The 15,604-nt window shown below is 41.8% G+C and overlaps 1 protein-coding gene across 2 annotated transcripts in view; it reads left to right on the forward strand.

The window, feature by feature from the left end:
- The window catches only part of CDH8 (cadherin 8), a 663,994-nt gene that overhangs the window by 435,362 nt on the left and 213,028 nt on the right, over positions 1–15,604 (forward strand). For both annotated transcript variants that reach the window (XM_077454372.1, XM_077454381.1), the window contains exon 6: positions 10,634–10,821. In XM_077454372.1, the coding sequence (XP_077310498.1) occupies positions 10,634–10,821 (188 nt within the window). The remainder of the gene's footprint in view (positions 1–10,633; positions 10,822–15,604) is intronic.

The following is a 15,604-nucleotide window of genomic DNA, read 5'->3' on the forward strand; positions in this document are numbered from 1 at the left end:
CTTGTCCTCATCAACATGGGGACAAGGTGCTTTGGGGTGGGGGGGCCGCGCGGCCCCCCCTTCCCCAAGGCACCCCCCATGTTGAGGGCACGCGGCCTGGTACGGCTCAGGAGGGGGGGCGCGCTCGCTCGCCCCCCTTTCCTGGCCGGCCGGGTAGCGTGCTCGGACAAGGGTCTGGTGTGGACTTTGGGGGGACCCCCACGCCGATTTTTTTCGGCGTTGGGGTTCCCCTTTAAGCACATTCCAGGCGGCGGAGCCCGCGACGTCTCCTTCGCGGGCCCCGCCTACCTGTACACGCGCTCGAAATGGGCGGACTTTCTGAGCGGGAACAGTTTGCTCATTTCGAAAGTAGCCTACACACGGGCGGACTGTTCGCTCAAACACAGTTTCAGCGGACAGTTTTTCGGAATTTCCGAAAGACTTTGTCCGTCCAACTGTCCGCTGAAACTGTCCGCTGAAAGCCCACACACGGGCGGACTGTCCGCCCAAACACTGTTCAGCGGACAAGGTTGGGCGAACAGTCCGTCCGTGTGTACGCGGCCTTAGTGAACCAACAATGCACTAGCTTAAAGGAAGCTATTTAGAAAATAAAAAACAAAGCTTTACAAACCCAGGCCATTTTTTGCAATGCCGTACTGCGTCGCTTAAACTGAGAATTGCGTGGTCATGCAAAGCTATACCCTTACAAAATTGATGTCATTTTTTTCCCACATGTAGAGCTTTCTTTTGGTGGTTTTTGATCACCTCTGTGGTTTTTATTTTTTGCACTTTAAACAAAAAAAGAGCGACAATTTTGAAAGAAAAACAATATTTTAACTTCTTGCTATAATAAATATCCCCAAAAAAAAAGATTTTTTTCATCAGTTTAGACCAATATGTATTCTTCTACATATTTTTGCTAAAAAAAAGAAGAAAAAAAAATCGCAATAAGCGTATATATTGATTGGTTTGTACAAAAGTTATAGTGTCTACAAAATAGGGGATAGATTTATGGCATTTTTATTATTATTATTATTTTTTACTAGTAATGGTGGCAATCTATGATTTTTAGCGGGACTGTAACATTGTGGACACTTTTGAAACTTTTTTGGGACCATCAGTGCTATAAAAAAAGCACTGAATACTGTGCAAATTTCACTGGCAGGGAAGGAGTTAACACGAAGGGATCACGGGGTTAAATGTGTACCCTCGTGTGTTTCTAACTGTGGAGGGATGGGACTGATTGGAGGAGGAGCCATATCGCTGCTCCTAATCACTAGGAATGGCAAATCTGTCTCTCTTCCCCTGTCAGAACTAGGATCTGTCTGTTTACATACACAGATTCCTGTTCTGGCTCCCGTGCCTGCGACCGTGGGTGGCCGGTGGACATGGTAGCTGCCGACCATCGGGTCCCCTGTCCCATGCCGCTTGCTATCGTCCTTAAAGGTGTCCATGTATACCTACAGTGATTTGCGGGAACAAGCCGTATAATGGCGGCTGGCCGGAAAGTGGTTAAGGTGTATACATAGTCAAATTTTTTTTCAGTTTTCGACAGAGTGAGAAAGGGTTAAAACATCAGGCTATTTTTGCAGTCTGTGTACTCTTATGCTGCGTACACACGACCGAACTTTTCGACAGCAAAGGTCCGACGGAACGAATCCGGCGGACAATTCGATCATGTGTGGGCTCCATCGGACCTTTGCTGTCCAAAAATCTGACGGACTTTAGAAATAGAACATGTTTCAATTTTTTTCGGCGGAACTACGCCGGACCCAGTTCCTATCAAGAAATCCGCTCGTGTGTATGCTAGTCCAACAGACAAAAAACAACGCTAGGGCAGCTATTGGCTACTGGCTATGAACTTCCTTATTCTAGTCCAGTCGTACATCATCACATTCGAATCCGTCGGACTTTGGTGTGATTGTGTGTGGCCAAGTCCGTTCATTCGGAAAGTTCATCGGAACTCCGCCGAAAGTCCATTGGAAAGACCGTAGGACCTAGTCCGTTGAAAAGTCCAATCGTGTGTACACGGCATAAGGGAGATTTTTTTCACTTTCACCGAAGAGCAGTGCGATGGGGTAGATTGTGTCAAACCATTCAGTCCTGAAAAAAAGAACTGCATGCCATATTTATTTCCAGTGCACACCACCACGGTGCTTTGGCATGAACTGGCATGATAGGTAACAAGACTTCTTTGCCTTGTCTCGTGTTGAGACTGCAGTGGGCAAGGCTGCCCAGGGCTGTTCCAACGCACCTAGTGTAAATCTGCGCTAAAACCTTTAGCTAGGAAGCTAAAGGCAATGCTGACAACCAATACCTTCTCTTTTGTAGCGCATTCTCCACCGCAGAATGGCTGGTATCTGGTAAACAAGTCAGAGTGATTGTAGACTGTGAAAATAAGAAGAAATAAGTTAAGACGTAAGAGTGGTGCAATTTCCATTTAATACAACTAAAAGACATAGTGCGGTAATTACATAATGAGGTCTGGTAATATCTGCGACTGTTTAGAAAATACTTTATGCCTTATTGCTTGTTTTTATTGTATAGAATACAACATATAGCTGCCGTTATGTTCATGCTGAGGAAGCCAGCTGCAAGTGGCTTGTAGTCAGCAGCTGCTTAATTAACATGCTGCTGTTCTAGCTGGCATCAGGCTCCGGGGAAGCTGGGCTGGGTCAGAATACATTGGTATCATCTGACGAGTGGTACGTGCGTTATCAATTGTGGTATAGCGTAATTCATGATTTAGATGGCTGGAGAAGTGGTACTGCAGGCTTTATTTAGAGTAAAAAAAAAAGTGCTTGATGTATTATTTTTCAGTAAGACAATGCAGGCAGTACTGCTGATGTGCAAAGTGTATTAATCCATAGCAGCCAATATGCTGCAGCCAGATCAATTAAAGAGAATCTGTCAATTTGTCTCTTACCAGCCCACCTCCTTTACCCACTTATATTTAGATACCTGGCACTCTTTCGCTGTTCTGCTGAAGCCATTGCAAATAGACAAAAATAGTAGAAAAACCCACGCTAAAGAAACACTCCAAAAGAAAATAGCTGCTAACACAATTTTGCTGGCTGCAAACACAAATACATTAAAACAGGGAAGTGTAGAGCTTGATAGAGGCAAATTACATCCAAGTGAGTGTAAAGTGCATTCTTTATCCAGGTGAAATAGGCAATACAATACAGATGTGACCAAGAGAGAGATCATCCACCACCCACAGTGACACACACAGCCTCTTATCGGATATGGTTGACCCCTTACAGGTGGTTAAACAATGCAGGTGATAGCCCAGGTAAGAAGGAACTTTTATTGGTCATATAACAGGCTCGGCTAGACCTCCTCCCAGCAAGAATGGTCTCACCAGTTCTTCATATTTGCACAGCTCAAGAGAAAGAGCACTCTGATTCCGCATACACACGATCTGAATTTTGGTCGGAAAAAGCTCTGATGGTTTTCCCGACGGAATTCCGACGGGATTTCGCTCAAGCTGTCTTGCGTACACACGGTCACACCAAATTCAGACCATCAAGAATGCGGTGACGTACAATACCTACGACGGGACTAGAAAAAGGAAGTTCAATAGCCAGTAGCCAATAGCTTCTGTCTCATAGTTAAATCTGAGCATATGTGAGTTTTTGCGCGTCGGAATTGCATACACATGAACGGATTTTCGGATAGGAACTTTTTTCCGACCGAAAAATTGAGAACATGCTCTCAATCTTTTGCTGGCCAAAATTCGGCCAGCAAAAGTCCAATGGAGCATACACACGGTCACATTTTCCGACCAAAAGCTCTCATCGGCCTTTTGCTGGCCAAATTTCCGATCGTGTGTACGTGGAATTATGGTGTAGAATGTCATTAAACAAATAATTTATTGAAGTTAAAATAATCCATTCACATGGTTTCCAAGTTCAGATAGTGTGGTAATGAGACTGCTATATGTTACCAAATACAAAGATACAAAGATGGCCACGCTCTGCTCTGCTTTGTTGCGTGGTGATGTCACATGCCATGGCTTCATTAAATGCATTTCGTCATCAAAAGACATTTCCTGGGATGTCTGCAAATACCCCAACATTCTGGGATGGGGCGGCATTATTATTATAATATTGCCAAAATCAGTGGTGGCAGCAGACGGCTAGGAAGGCCTTCTTACCTTAGGAGGCAGATTTCCTGCCTGGCATGACACTCTGATCTCCCCTCCTCCTCCCTCCCCTGTTTGAGTCAGGGAGAGCTGGATATGGCTGGGCCTCTACGGGTGAGCCATCACTGGAGAGAGTGGTGGCTGGTGGGTGGGTCGGTCGGGCTTTCCGTGTCTCCTCCGGCCATGCGTCTCCTCCGGCCTTGCATTTCCTCCCTCCTCCTCATAAGCCAATAGGATCACTTCTCCTTTCTGATTGGCCAGGAGGACAATCAGTGTGACAATAGCGAATATTAATTCGCTATTGGCACACAACTGGGTGGGCTCGGGGGCACAGTGACCTGAGCCCACCCTTTTTTGAAGCCTATTAGAGGCTTTAATCACGTGCTTAAAAAAAAACAAAAGAAAGAACATTGGAATTCAAGGGTCCGGCGACCTGCAAGTAGATTAGGGGGTCAAAAACATGGATAAGGGGCGCCTGTGAGCCCCTAATGGATGGGTCGCCACTGGCCAAAAGTTTGTGCAGTGCTTTACAATTAAAAAGGGAAACAGTACAGTTACAAAACACTATAGACAATAAATGTATTTCCCTGGCCATTGGAGCTAATAAAGCAAGTGATACAAAAGGTAGTAACTGTGTGGGAATAAGTTGATGGGAGAAGTACAATTTTATGTAATGGTGGAATAAGCTTCCCTGAAAGGATGAGTTTTCAGGGATCGCCCAAAAGCGAATGAATGGGAGTACAGACTACATTCATAGGCCTGGCCAGGAAGACTTCGACAAGAGGTTGTGTGACTTAGTCATTGATATATTTTTATATAGAGAGACAGGTAAAAAAAAAAAGTGGTAGGGTGGTGGGGTGTCTTTCTGCAAAGTCACATAAATACCTGTTGATCCTGCCAGTGAAGTCCACCTAATGCAGCTTCCTGTGATTATTTGGAAATGATGCTGCACTGCTCCTGAATTCAGAGCAGAGTTGCCACTCTCATGGAAGCTGTGCCTGCTTGCACTACAGTGGGATAAAAGAAAAAGTGCTAGGGACCTATCAGCATTGTCAAAGCTGACTCACAAGCCTGTAGCTTGTCAATTAGCACCTGACCACACTTGGTCCTGCCTACTGCCTCTGTTTCTAAAACTTTTCTACTATGAGTTGCCGTTTCTGGGGCGGGAGTGTGCGAGACACACATGAGGCAGGATTTGGCTCAATCAGGGAAGGTAATAGAAGTTTTTTGCATTACATTCTGTGGTATCTGTATTTAGGTTGTCAGTATTTTTAATTAAAATAACAAACATGTCATACTTACCTGCTCTTTGCAATGGTTTTGCACAGAGCAGCCCTGATCCTCCTTTTCATGGGGTCCCCTCCTCTTTCGCCAGTGCCCTCATGGAAAGTCACTTTCCAAGGAAGCACCCATGTGGGCTTGCTCCCGAGACACCCTGTCTGTGTCTATTGGCACAAACCAGGAAACTTGGCCCCACCCCTTGCTCCCTCATTAACAGCATTTGATTGACATTGGCTGCTATCAATTTGTCCAGTGAGGAGGGAGACAGCAGCAAGAGCGAATCAGGCTCAAGTAAGAATAGGGGGGGGGGTCTGGGGGACCCTGAATCAGAGAAGGATTTTTTTACTTTAGAACCACTTTCACATGAGATTACATTCATTTATTTTAGTCATGTGACTGTAATATTGAATTAATTTGACTTGAATGAAAATAACTTTTTTTTATTTATTTTTTTAAGATGAGCCTTTATTATGTGAAATAACAAAATGCTTAAAAATGACTGCGCTGTCCTGAATATTATGTGAAAAAGAATGTGTGAATTACAGTGAAAATTGAAATAAGTATGGAAAAACAGCTACGACTTCCTGTGAGATACACACATCGGTCAACCATTTCCAATATCAAGTCACGCTATATTTTCCATAAAAGTGAATCTGTGCAATAAGTTAATCTTATTCAACCCTTATGAAATGAAAATCATGAATAAAAATTGATCAATCTGCACACTATAAGCAGTCCTTCTATTGATAGTAGATCTCCAATGTGAAATCAGCACACAATACACCCGGGAATAGTGATGAGAAAAGGATGTGCCTTCCACCTCCACACACACTGCCGCTTACTGACTCTTGCTGATCTCCTATTAGAGGAGATCACACTCACTTCTGGCTTAATACTCAACCCGGGCCTTTATGTATACAGCCAAGGTGTCAGTGTCTTCCCAGATGTTTACCCTTCACAGGTACACTTTGCCCGATAATCACCATAAGAAAAAAAAAGCTTCCAGTAAAATCTTTAGGTGGCTTTATTAAGTATAAAAAGTATTGCACTTACATTTAAGCAAGTAAATTCATGCAGAAGAAACACTGAGCTGGCCGCTCTCGATTGCAGCTCATGGTTCCGTGACTTGTGTGAACGTGGTGATATCAGCAGGACAACGTCAATTGTGACGAAACCCGTAAGGAGGAGTGACGTGCTGACATCACCACGTTTATGCAAGTCCCAGAACCACAGGCTGCAATTGAGAGCCGGCTGGCTCTATGTTTTTACTGCATGAATTTACTTGCTTAAATGTAAGTGCAATACTTTTTATGCTTAATATAGCCATAGACTGAGTATAGCCTCGAATACAAAATATACGTAATACATATAACAGTACCATCATCCCAATTGATAATTGTCAAGAATTGGGAATTCTAAGGATATTGGGGCAGTTGCTGAGGCTGCTCCCTTGATATCCCCACCCAAAAATGTTTGTTGAGGGGACTATTGCGGTACTAAATAAATCATAAAAGACTTTGTTATAAAGAAAATTACAAGTAATTTAATAAGAACAAAAAAATGAAATCCATCAAAACTTTCATATTGCTAAAATCATATACACCACAATTTGATAAACTACCGACGGGTAAGCCCGTAAGGTTTCTATTGAAGAGGGGTACAGAAACGTTTCCTCTACCGGTTTCGCGGCGAACCGCTTCTTCAGGAGGATAGTCTACAGAGTAAATAAAAATATTTGCAAATAATCAAATAGCAGCGAATCATATAATGACATAACAGAAGAGTTACAGTAATTTAAATAGCGAGGGGATCAGCTCACCCACAAAGGAGGAAGCAGTAGATCACAGGACCCATCGGTTTCCTCCCACGGCAGATGCGGGGGGTTGTAAAGGACTCTTCAAATTTAAACAGATATATATGATATGAGAGTTAAAGTGAGATGAGACATTAACCTATACACACCTAAAGAGCGATATATAGGTGAAAAGGGATGGGAAATAGACTGTGTATAGGGGCTGTAAAAAGAGCCTATAAAAAGGAAGTGCTTAATTGTGCATCCTAAGGTGTCCTACGCAAGCAAAAAATTACCAAAGAAATGTGACCAAATTGGGAAGAAAAGGAAAAAGAAATGTGGAAAAGGGCAAACCACCACAAAAAATAGGGTAAAAAGGATATAAGTGAAACAAGTGTGAAAGTAAAAGCCAAACATACCGTTTGTGCTATATTATCCAGTGCACACCACCCATGTTCATAGAGGGAGATCGAACAGGGCAACACCATAGTAGCCAAGGAATACAAATGTATAGTGTGCAGGGCAGGTATCACCTACTATATATATAATACACTCCCCAAAGGGAGGAACTGGTAAGCATGTATGCACAGGTTGCTGTTGTAGATGGACACCACAGGTGTATTGCAAGTTAGCACACCAGGTAATCATGATAATTAATATGGTAATTCATTAGCCAGGAAACAAACATGAACCTGGGTATTGATCGCCATCTGTGGGGGTACACACAGAGCAATCACTTTAAGCACATATGAAAAAAGGCATAAAGTAAGATAAGACCAGGAGACCTAGGGTACTAGAGGTCCTAGTCATCGGGTACAAAAACAGCAATATTCTAACCTGTATAGACATGTCCAACAGCGCAACCCGGCATGCGGAGTCCTGAAAACTGCTTAACAGTGGTCTAACACAGACCACTATTTAAGCCCCCAACCCTTCCGGCATCAGCGTACGCCGCTAAACGGCGGCGTCTGATGTCGCGGGGGTCCGCCCACCCACACTGCGCACTCGCACGGCCACGCAACCATCGCGCACGCTGATGCGGACGCATTGTGCATGGATGTGCGCACAGCGCATGTGCGCGCCGGAGGGGCCCATGGACCAAAAGGTCCGGGCGCATCCAGCACAAGAAGGACCCAAAATAAGGGACCCACCAGGGCGAGCGCACATCTGCCAGACAGGAGAACACAACAAAGGATCCAAGAAAAGACCCAAGCTTCCCCCTGGGGGGAGCGGATCTCCTTTACAGCAACACTATTCACAAAATACAAAAATAATATATAAACAATAATATTACAAACATCGTATAATCAAGGTAATAATGTAATAAACAAAGCATGGGAACAACCATACTTCAGTGTCACCAACGGCATAAGGAATGACAATCCCACTAGCTATCGTGGTGAAAAAATAGAGTAAAGTAATGTATATCTAGATGCGCTGTTGGACATGTCTATACAGGTTAGAATATTGCTGTTTTTGTACCCGATGACTAGGACCTCTAGTACCCTAGGTCTCCTGGTCTTATCTTACTTTATGCCTTTTTTCATATGTGCTTAAAGTGATTGCTCTGTGTGTACCCCCACAGATGGCGATCAATACCCAGGTTCATGTTTGTTTCCTGGCTAATGAATTACCATATTAATTATCATGATTACCTGGTGTGCTAACTTGCAATACACCTGTGGTGTCCATCTACAACAGCAACCTGTGCATACATGCTTACCAGTTCCTCCCTTTGGGGAGTGTATTATATATATAGTAGGTGATACCTGCCCTGCACACTATACATTTGTATTCCTTGGCTACTATGGTGTTGCCCTGTTCGATCTCCCTCTATGAACATGGGAGGTGTGCACTGGATAATATAGCACAAACGGTATGTTTGGCTTTTACTTTCACACTTGTTTCACTTATATCCTTTTTACCCTATTTTTTGTGGTGGTTTGCCCTTTTCCACATTTCTTTTTCCTTTTCTTCCCAATTTGGTCACATTTCTTTGGTAATTTTTTGCTTGCGTAGGACACCTTAGGATGCACAATTAAGCACTTCCTTTTTATAGGCTCTTTTTACAGCCCCTATACACAGTCTATTTCCCATCCCTTTTCACCTATATATCGCTCTTTAGGTGTGTATAGGTTAATGTCTCATCTCACTTTAACTCTCATATCATATATATCTGTTTAAATTTGAAGAGTCCTTTACAACCCCCCGCATCTGCCGTGGGAGGAAACCGATGGGTCCTGTGATCTACTGCTTCCTCCTTTGTGGGTGAGCTGATCCCCTCGCTATTTAAATTACTGTAACTCTTCTGTTATGTCATTATATGATTCGCTGCTATTTGATTATTTGCAAATATTTTTATTTACTCTGTAGACTATCCTCCTGAAGAAGCGGTTCGCCGCGAAACCGGTAGAGGAAACGTTTCTGTACCCCTCTTCAATAGAAACCTTACGGGCTTACCCGTCGGTAGTTTATTAAATTGTGGTGTATATGATTTTAGCAATATGAAAGTTTTGATGGATTTCATTTTTTTGTTCTTATTAAATTACTTGTAATTTTCTTTATAACAAAGTCTTTTATGATTTATTTAGTACCGCAATAGTCCCCTCAACAAACATTTTTGGGTGTGGATATCAAGGGAGCAGCCTCAGCAACTGCCCCAATATCCTTAGAATTCCCAATTCTTGACGATTTTTATGCTTAATAAAGTCACCCAAAGATTTTATGCTATGCAAGCTTTTTTTTTTTTTGTGGGGATTATCTGGGAAAGTGTACCTGTGAAGGGTAAACATCTGGAAAGACACTGAGACCTTGGCTGTATACATAAAGGCCTTGGCTGGGTATTAAGCTGGAAGCGAGTGTGATCTCCTCTAATAGGAGATCAACAAGAGTCGGTAAGTGTCACTACTCCTGGGTATATTATGTGCTGATTTCACATTGGAGAGATCTACTATCAATAGAATGGACTGCTTATAGTGTGCAGATTTATCAATATTTATTCATGATTTTCACTTCATATGGGTTGAATAAGATTAACTTATTGCACAGATTCACTTTTATGGAAAATATAGCTCAACTTGATATTGGAAAAAGCTTTGTGAAATAAACCTGTAGTATTTGCTATTGGCACACTTTTATTTGTTTTGAGAGAAAGGAAAGACTGTATGAGGTCCACTTCCATGAGATGTTTGCCATTGACCCATCAGCATCTGAAAATGGCCCTGGTTGAGAATGTTGTGGTGAATCTTCACTGTTAATATAAACATTTTTGTATGGTATGAGATTTTATTAGATTTTAAAGTAATACTTGTATATGACAAAGAGTTCATTTTAGATTACTTTGCAAACTTTGGAAAATTCTTGGTAGAATAAAGTCAGATTTGGTGGTAACTGCATTAACTTTAGTTGTAATATTTCTCTCCCTTATTTGTAAGGTCAGTATCAGTTTGTAGTGCCAGAGGACATCGCTATTGGTGACTCAGTTGGACGAGTGAAGACGAATGACCGCGACATCGGAGAAAACGCTAAATCATCCTTCGATATCATTGATGGTGATGGGAAGGACATGTTTGAAATTGTTACAGATTCCCAGACACAGGATGGAGTCATTCGACTAAGAAAGGTAACTGCTCACATTAAATAAGCTGCCAAGTTCTTAAACAGTACATACATTCCATTAATCTGCACTATAGGCTGTCTCATTTGTGATTTGTGAGCATGACTTTGTACACTGTTGGCTGTATACGCGGTCCTCCATCATCTTCTCTTTATACCTAAAAATTATAGATGGGTGCCATTAAAGCATCAAATGTTATGCTAAACTATATTTATCACAGAATAGAGAGAGTGGTGCGTTATACAAATACAAAGTTTTTGGTAAAATCTATAACTACTTATAAGCAGTAACCACTGGATTGGAATCAGGTAATATTCTTGTCTTTGGTAGTTAAAAGCAGTAGATAAATGTAGCTGCATAGTGAAGGTTTTCATGAATAGGTTACAGGGTGTGTCCAGCCACAGCTTTTTTAATTTAAATGAAGGAGGAATGGGTTAAAGCGGAGTTCCACCCAAAAGTGGAACTTCCGCTCATTTGTCTCCTCTCTCCCTCCGGTGCCACAATTTTCACAATTTTCGCAATTGGCACCTTTCACAATTGGCACTTTTGGGAGTCCGTGCCGAGGGCCCATGATGTCTCCGTGAGGCTCCCTCCTCCTCCCCCTGTCACCGGGCCAGTAGGAGAGAGGAGCGGGGCCTCGTGCATGGGCAGTAGGGTTCCCAGCGTGATGCCATAAGGCTACACTGCTGGGTTCCCTTACCCACAATGGCGGCGGCAGCACCCGACAGCTGATGGAAACATCAGCTGCGGTGCCGACATCGCTGGACTCCCGGACGGGTAAGTGTCCTATTATCAAAAGCCAACAGCAGCTGCAGTATGTGTAGCTGCTGGCTTTTATTTTTATTTAATTTTTTTGGGGCGCCGACACCTGCACCGCCCCAATGTGAAAGGGGCCTTACATTGTATACCCCTGTAAGTTGTGGTCGTTAAGGTGCCTATCTAATACTTTTTTGAAATTATTGATGCTCCCCATAGAAACCACTGCTTGTGGAAGAGAATTCTTTCTGCCAGTGCTAGACTCTTCTGAATTTGCATTCTTTCTAACTCTCTCTTGGTACAGAAATCCCCTCCTTTTTACTGAGACAAGGAGGAGAGATGTTCTATAGCGCATTCTTAACACATTTTCTGTCTTAGCCCTTGTACACACGGTCGGAGAATCCGTCGGAATGGTCCTATCGGACCGTGTTGTCGGATAATCCAACTGTGTATGGTATGCATCGGACTGTTTCCGTCGGAATATCCGGCGGACCAAATTTTCAAACTTGCTGGAAATATTTTCCGACAAACTGGTCCGATAGGACATACTCCGATCATGTGTAGAGAATTCCGATTGGACAAACTGGCACGCATGCTCAGATCAAATTCCTACATCAACGCTATTGGCTACTAGCCTGAACGTAGTCCCATCGTAACAAAATTACGTCATCGTGTTCTGAAAGATCGTATTTTTCGACAACTTTGTCCAACCGTGGGTATGCAACAGTTTCGGACAAGATCCGACGGACAAAATCCGATGGATCTGGTTGTCGAAATGTCTGACCGTGTGTACAAGGGCTTAGGGTGACAATGTTGCTCCTAGTTAAAGTGAGCGTTGTCAGCCTAGGAAGGAAGGGTGTTATTAGTAGGATCACGTGAAATCAAAGTATTTCAAAGGAAGTAGGATCAAGTGAAAAAAGAGAAAAATAAGAAAAAAAAAGGAAAGGATTGTTAAGCTGTAACATTTACATGTTTGGTTTTGGGGTTTAGATAGACTTTAATAATTACCAGACTGGAAAAAAAGAAAGCATTTTTAATGTTCTTTTTCTTTAGTCCCAAGTTTCACAAAATAAAGAAAATATGTTTAAAAATCATTATACATACCCTTTAAATTTTATGGCGTAACAAATTCCAAACTCCAAAGCCAAGTTTCAGTAAACAAAAACTAAAATAAAACAAAGGTACATAAAACACTTACGCATATAACAAAAAAAAAAAACATAAACCTGTAATTTCTCTTAAAATCCATATTCCAGTTTTATTCAACATAATAAAACTCCTATATTGATATTATAGTCCCTTTACTATCAGTATCAGCCATTGATTTGGTGAAAAACATAATCTTGCAATTTTTAAAAGTATAAAGTTATCACAGATACATGGCAGTGTATAGCTGGGGAGAATTAAGAGCAACAAAATAAATCTACAATTCCAAGAATGGAGCTGTAGGCTACAGAAGGTTAGTAAGCATAGACATTCCTTAAATCACTTCCGAAGGATCATTACACAGCTAAGAAAAAAAAAAAGGATATAAATAAATAAGAAAGAAACTCCAGTGGTTGATATTCAGTCGGAATCCTGGGTAGCCTGCAATCTATCAAGCTCAATAAATTATTTCTTGTGTTTTTGCTCGCTTCACAAAGGTTTAACAGAGGTTCTCCTATAATTAGGTGAATAAATAATTACTACTTCGCTGTAAAATCCTAGATCCTGTTCAGGCCTTTATATTTTTCTACAAAGAGGAAATTATATCTACATTCAACACTCTACCTTTTGTAAAAGGCATAGATATGGATGTCAAGAAATGGTCAGCCTTACTATTTTATATCAAACCATATTAATAAAAACTGTTAGGAACATTGTCTGGGGCCAGACAAACATAACAGAGTGAGTTTGCAACTGGAAGAATTAAAACTCAGGATTAACCAACCACTCTGATTCCTCTTGTGAAGTAAATCAAAGCCATCATGATGGTGCCGTTGTATCCCGGGAAATAAGTTAACTGACAACTCTTTAAAAACCCAATAAAAATGTATATATGAACCAATTCCTATAGCTTGGAGCTTAAGTCTTTCTCTTTATGTAAGCTGATGCTCCTAAGGATCCAGTTGGGGGTCCACTGGGCGATTGAGATCTGCCACATTGATGAAATTATTTGATTTATTCAGAATCTCAACTTAGGTGGAATGTAGAGTTTGTGGCAATGATGTCACCTAGGTAGATTGCAAGTAGATGTACATGTGATCCATCTAGATGACATCACTGCCACAAACTGTACATTCCACCTAGTGGCCAACAAACAATATTTCCCAAGTGGAGCTCACTACCAACTGATACTAGACACCAATTGTATCACCTTAAACTGAGGGAGTGGGAATTTAAAGCCCCAAAAATTTGTTTTATTCAGTGAAATAAAGTAATTGGATTTTTTCCTGAAGCAGACGATTTGTGCTATCCTTTGAAAAGCCACATAGAGCTCCTCTGTTAATCAAATTACCTAAGTGCCCTTTTTGCTTACTCTTTTTACCACTTAGATAATACCATATGTGTTTTATGCACAATGGGGGTTATTTACGAAAGGCAAATCCACTTTGCACTGCAAGTGCACTTAAAAGTGCACTTGCTGTGCACTTGGAAGTGGAGTCACTCTAAATCTAAGGTGTGCGTGGAAGCTCTGATGATTTTATCATCCAATTATGTGCAAGCTAAAATTCTGTTTTATATTTTCCTTGCATGACCTACTCGGATTTACAGCGACTTTACTTCCAAGTGCACTTTCAGTGAACTTTCAAGTGCACTTGCAGTGCAAAGTGGATTTTCCTTTAGTAAATAACGCCCAATGTCTCGTATTTCCTGTTAACATGAGATTTAACACCTTGTTTAAAACTGTCGAAACCCAAATCAATGTATTGAATTAATTTTTATAGTAAAAAGGAGCTCTTGTCTGTTGAAAGCATAAAAGAAAGTTGATAGCTTGGAACATGTTTCTAAATCTTGCAGGAAAGTTAATAGTTAGCCCCTGTGATATGAGCAGTAAGAAGAGGTCACTCAGCACCCAAGAAATGAGGTCCAGCCCCCTGAAGATCACCCCAACCTCCAACCCTATGATTGTTTTTGTCACAGTTTTAATAGCTAGGGTTTACCTTGCCAGCAAGAAATAGTATCTGAATATACTTTTAGTGAGTCTTGGTTACGGTAGTTGAATATCTGTCCTGAACTTATGTTTAGGCCAGGTCGTGTCATGTTTAGTGCTTACAGTTCTTGTGAATGACATAGGTGTTGACTTCAAGATATTAGTCTGTTTATTGTTGTTGGAATAAATATGCCATGTGAATGATAAAGTCTGCAGCCTCGACCTTCCAACTAAAAGAATTAGGCCCTGTTCACATAGGGTGGACTCTGTTTTCATCGGCAAGTCTGTTTGTTGATCCCTTGCTGACCCAAGCAGAACGGATGGATGATAGATCTATGTCCACTCTGTCCATGTCCATGCTTTATGCAGTGTGGACATGGACAGAGCCCACTCTGCTCCATGGGTGTCTGAGTGTAAATGGACTGTCTGTTTACACCCAACTGCCCTCCAGTCCGAAACTGGAGGAGTCCAAAAAAGTTGAATGGGCATCTTCAAAAAAAAAAAACAGGGGGATAGCTGGTCACCAGGCTGACTCTCCCCCAATTATGGAGTTCCCCCTGTTGCCTTATGAAAAGAGAGCTTCATAAAGTACCTCAGGCTAAATTCTGTGGCCTAAATTTATGAATAGGCTGTAAAATTAGGGTTGTTGTATTGAGATATATTTTCTGTCCATTATAAATCAGCTCCTTACTGTCCTTTATGTGGTGTAAACCAGTCAAGATGTATTTCATATATTGGGATAGCCAAACTGGTTATGACTATGCTTCGCAATAGTAATTTAGAAACAACAGTTAAAGCCGTAGTACCTTAACATGAAGCCCTCCAGCGGCGTGCTGTCACCGATGACAGGGCTTCAATCTTCACCTGGTCTTTCATCCGGGTTGGAGGTGTCCGGTCCTT

Source organism: Lithobates pipiens, unplaced genomic scaffold (genome assembly GCF_037356315.1).
Source record: "Lithobates pipiens isolate NorthernLeopardFrog02 unplaced genomic scaffold, aLitPip1_a1.2 Scaffold_10, whole genome shotgun sequence".
NCBI lineage: Eukaryota > Metazoa > Chordata > Amphibia > Anura > Ranidae > Lithobates > Lithobates pipiens.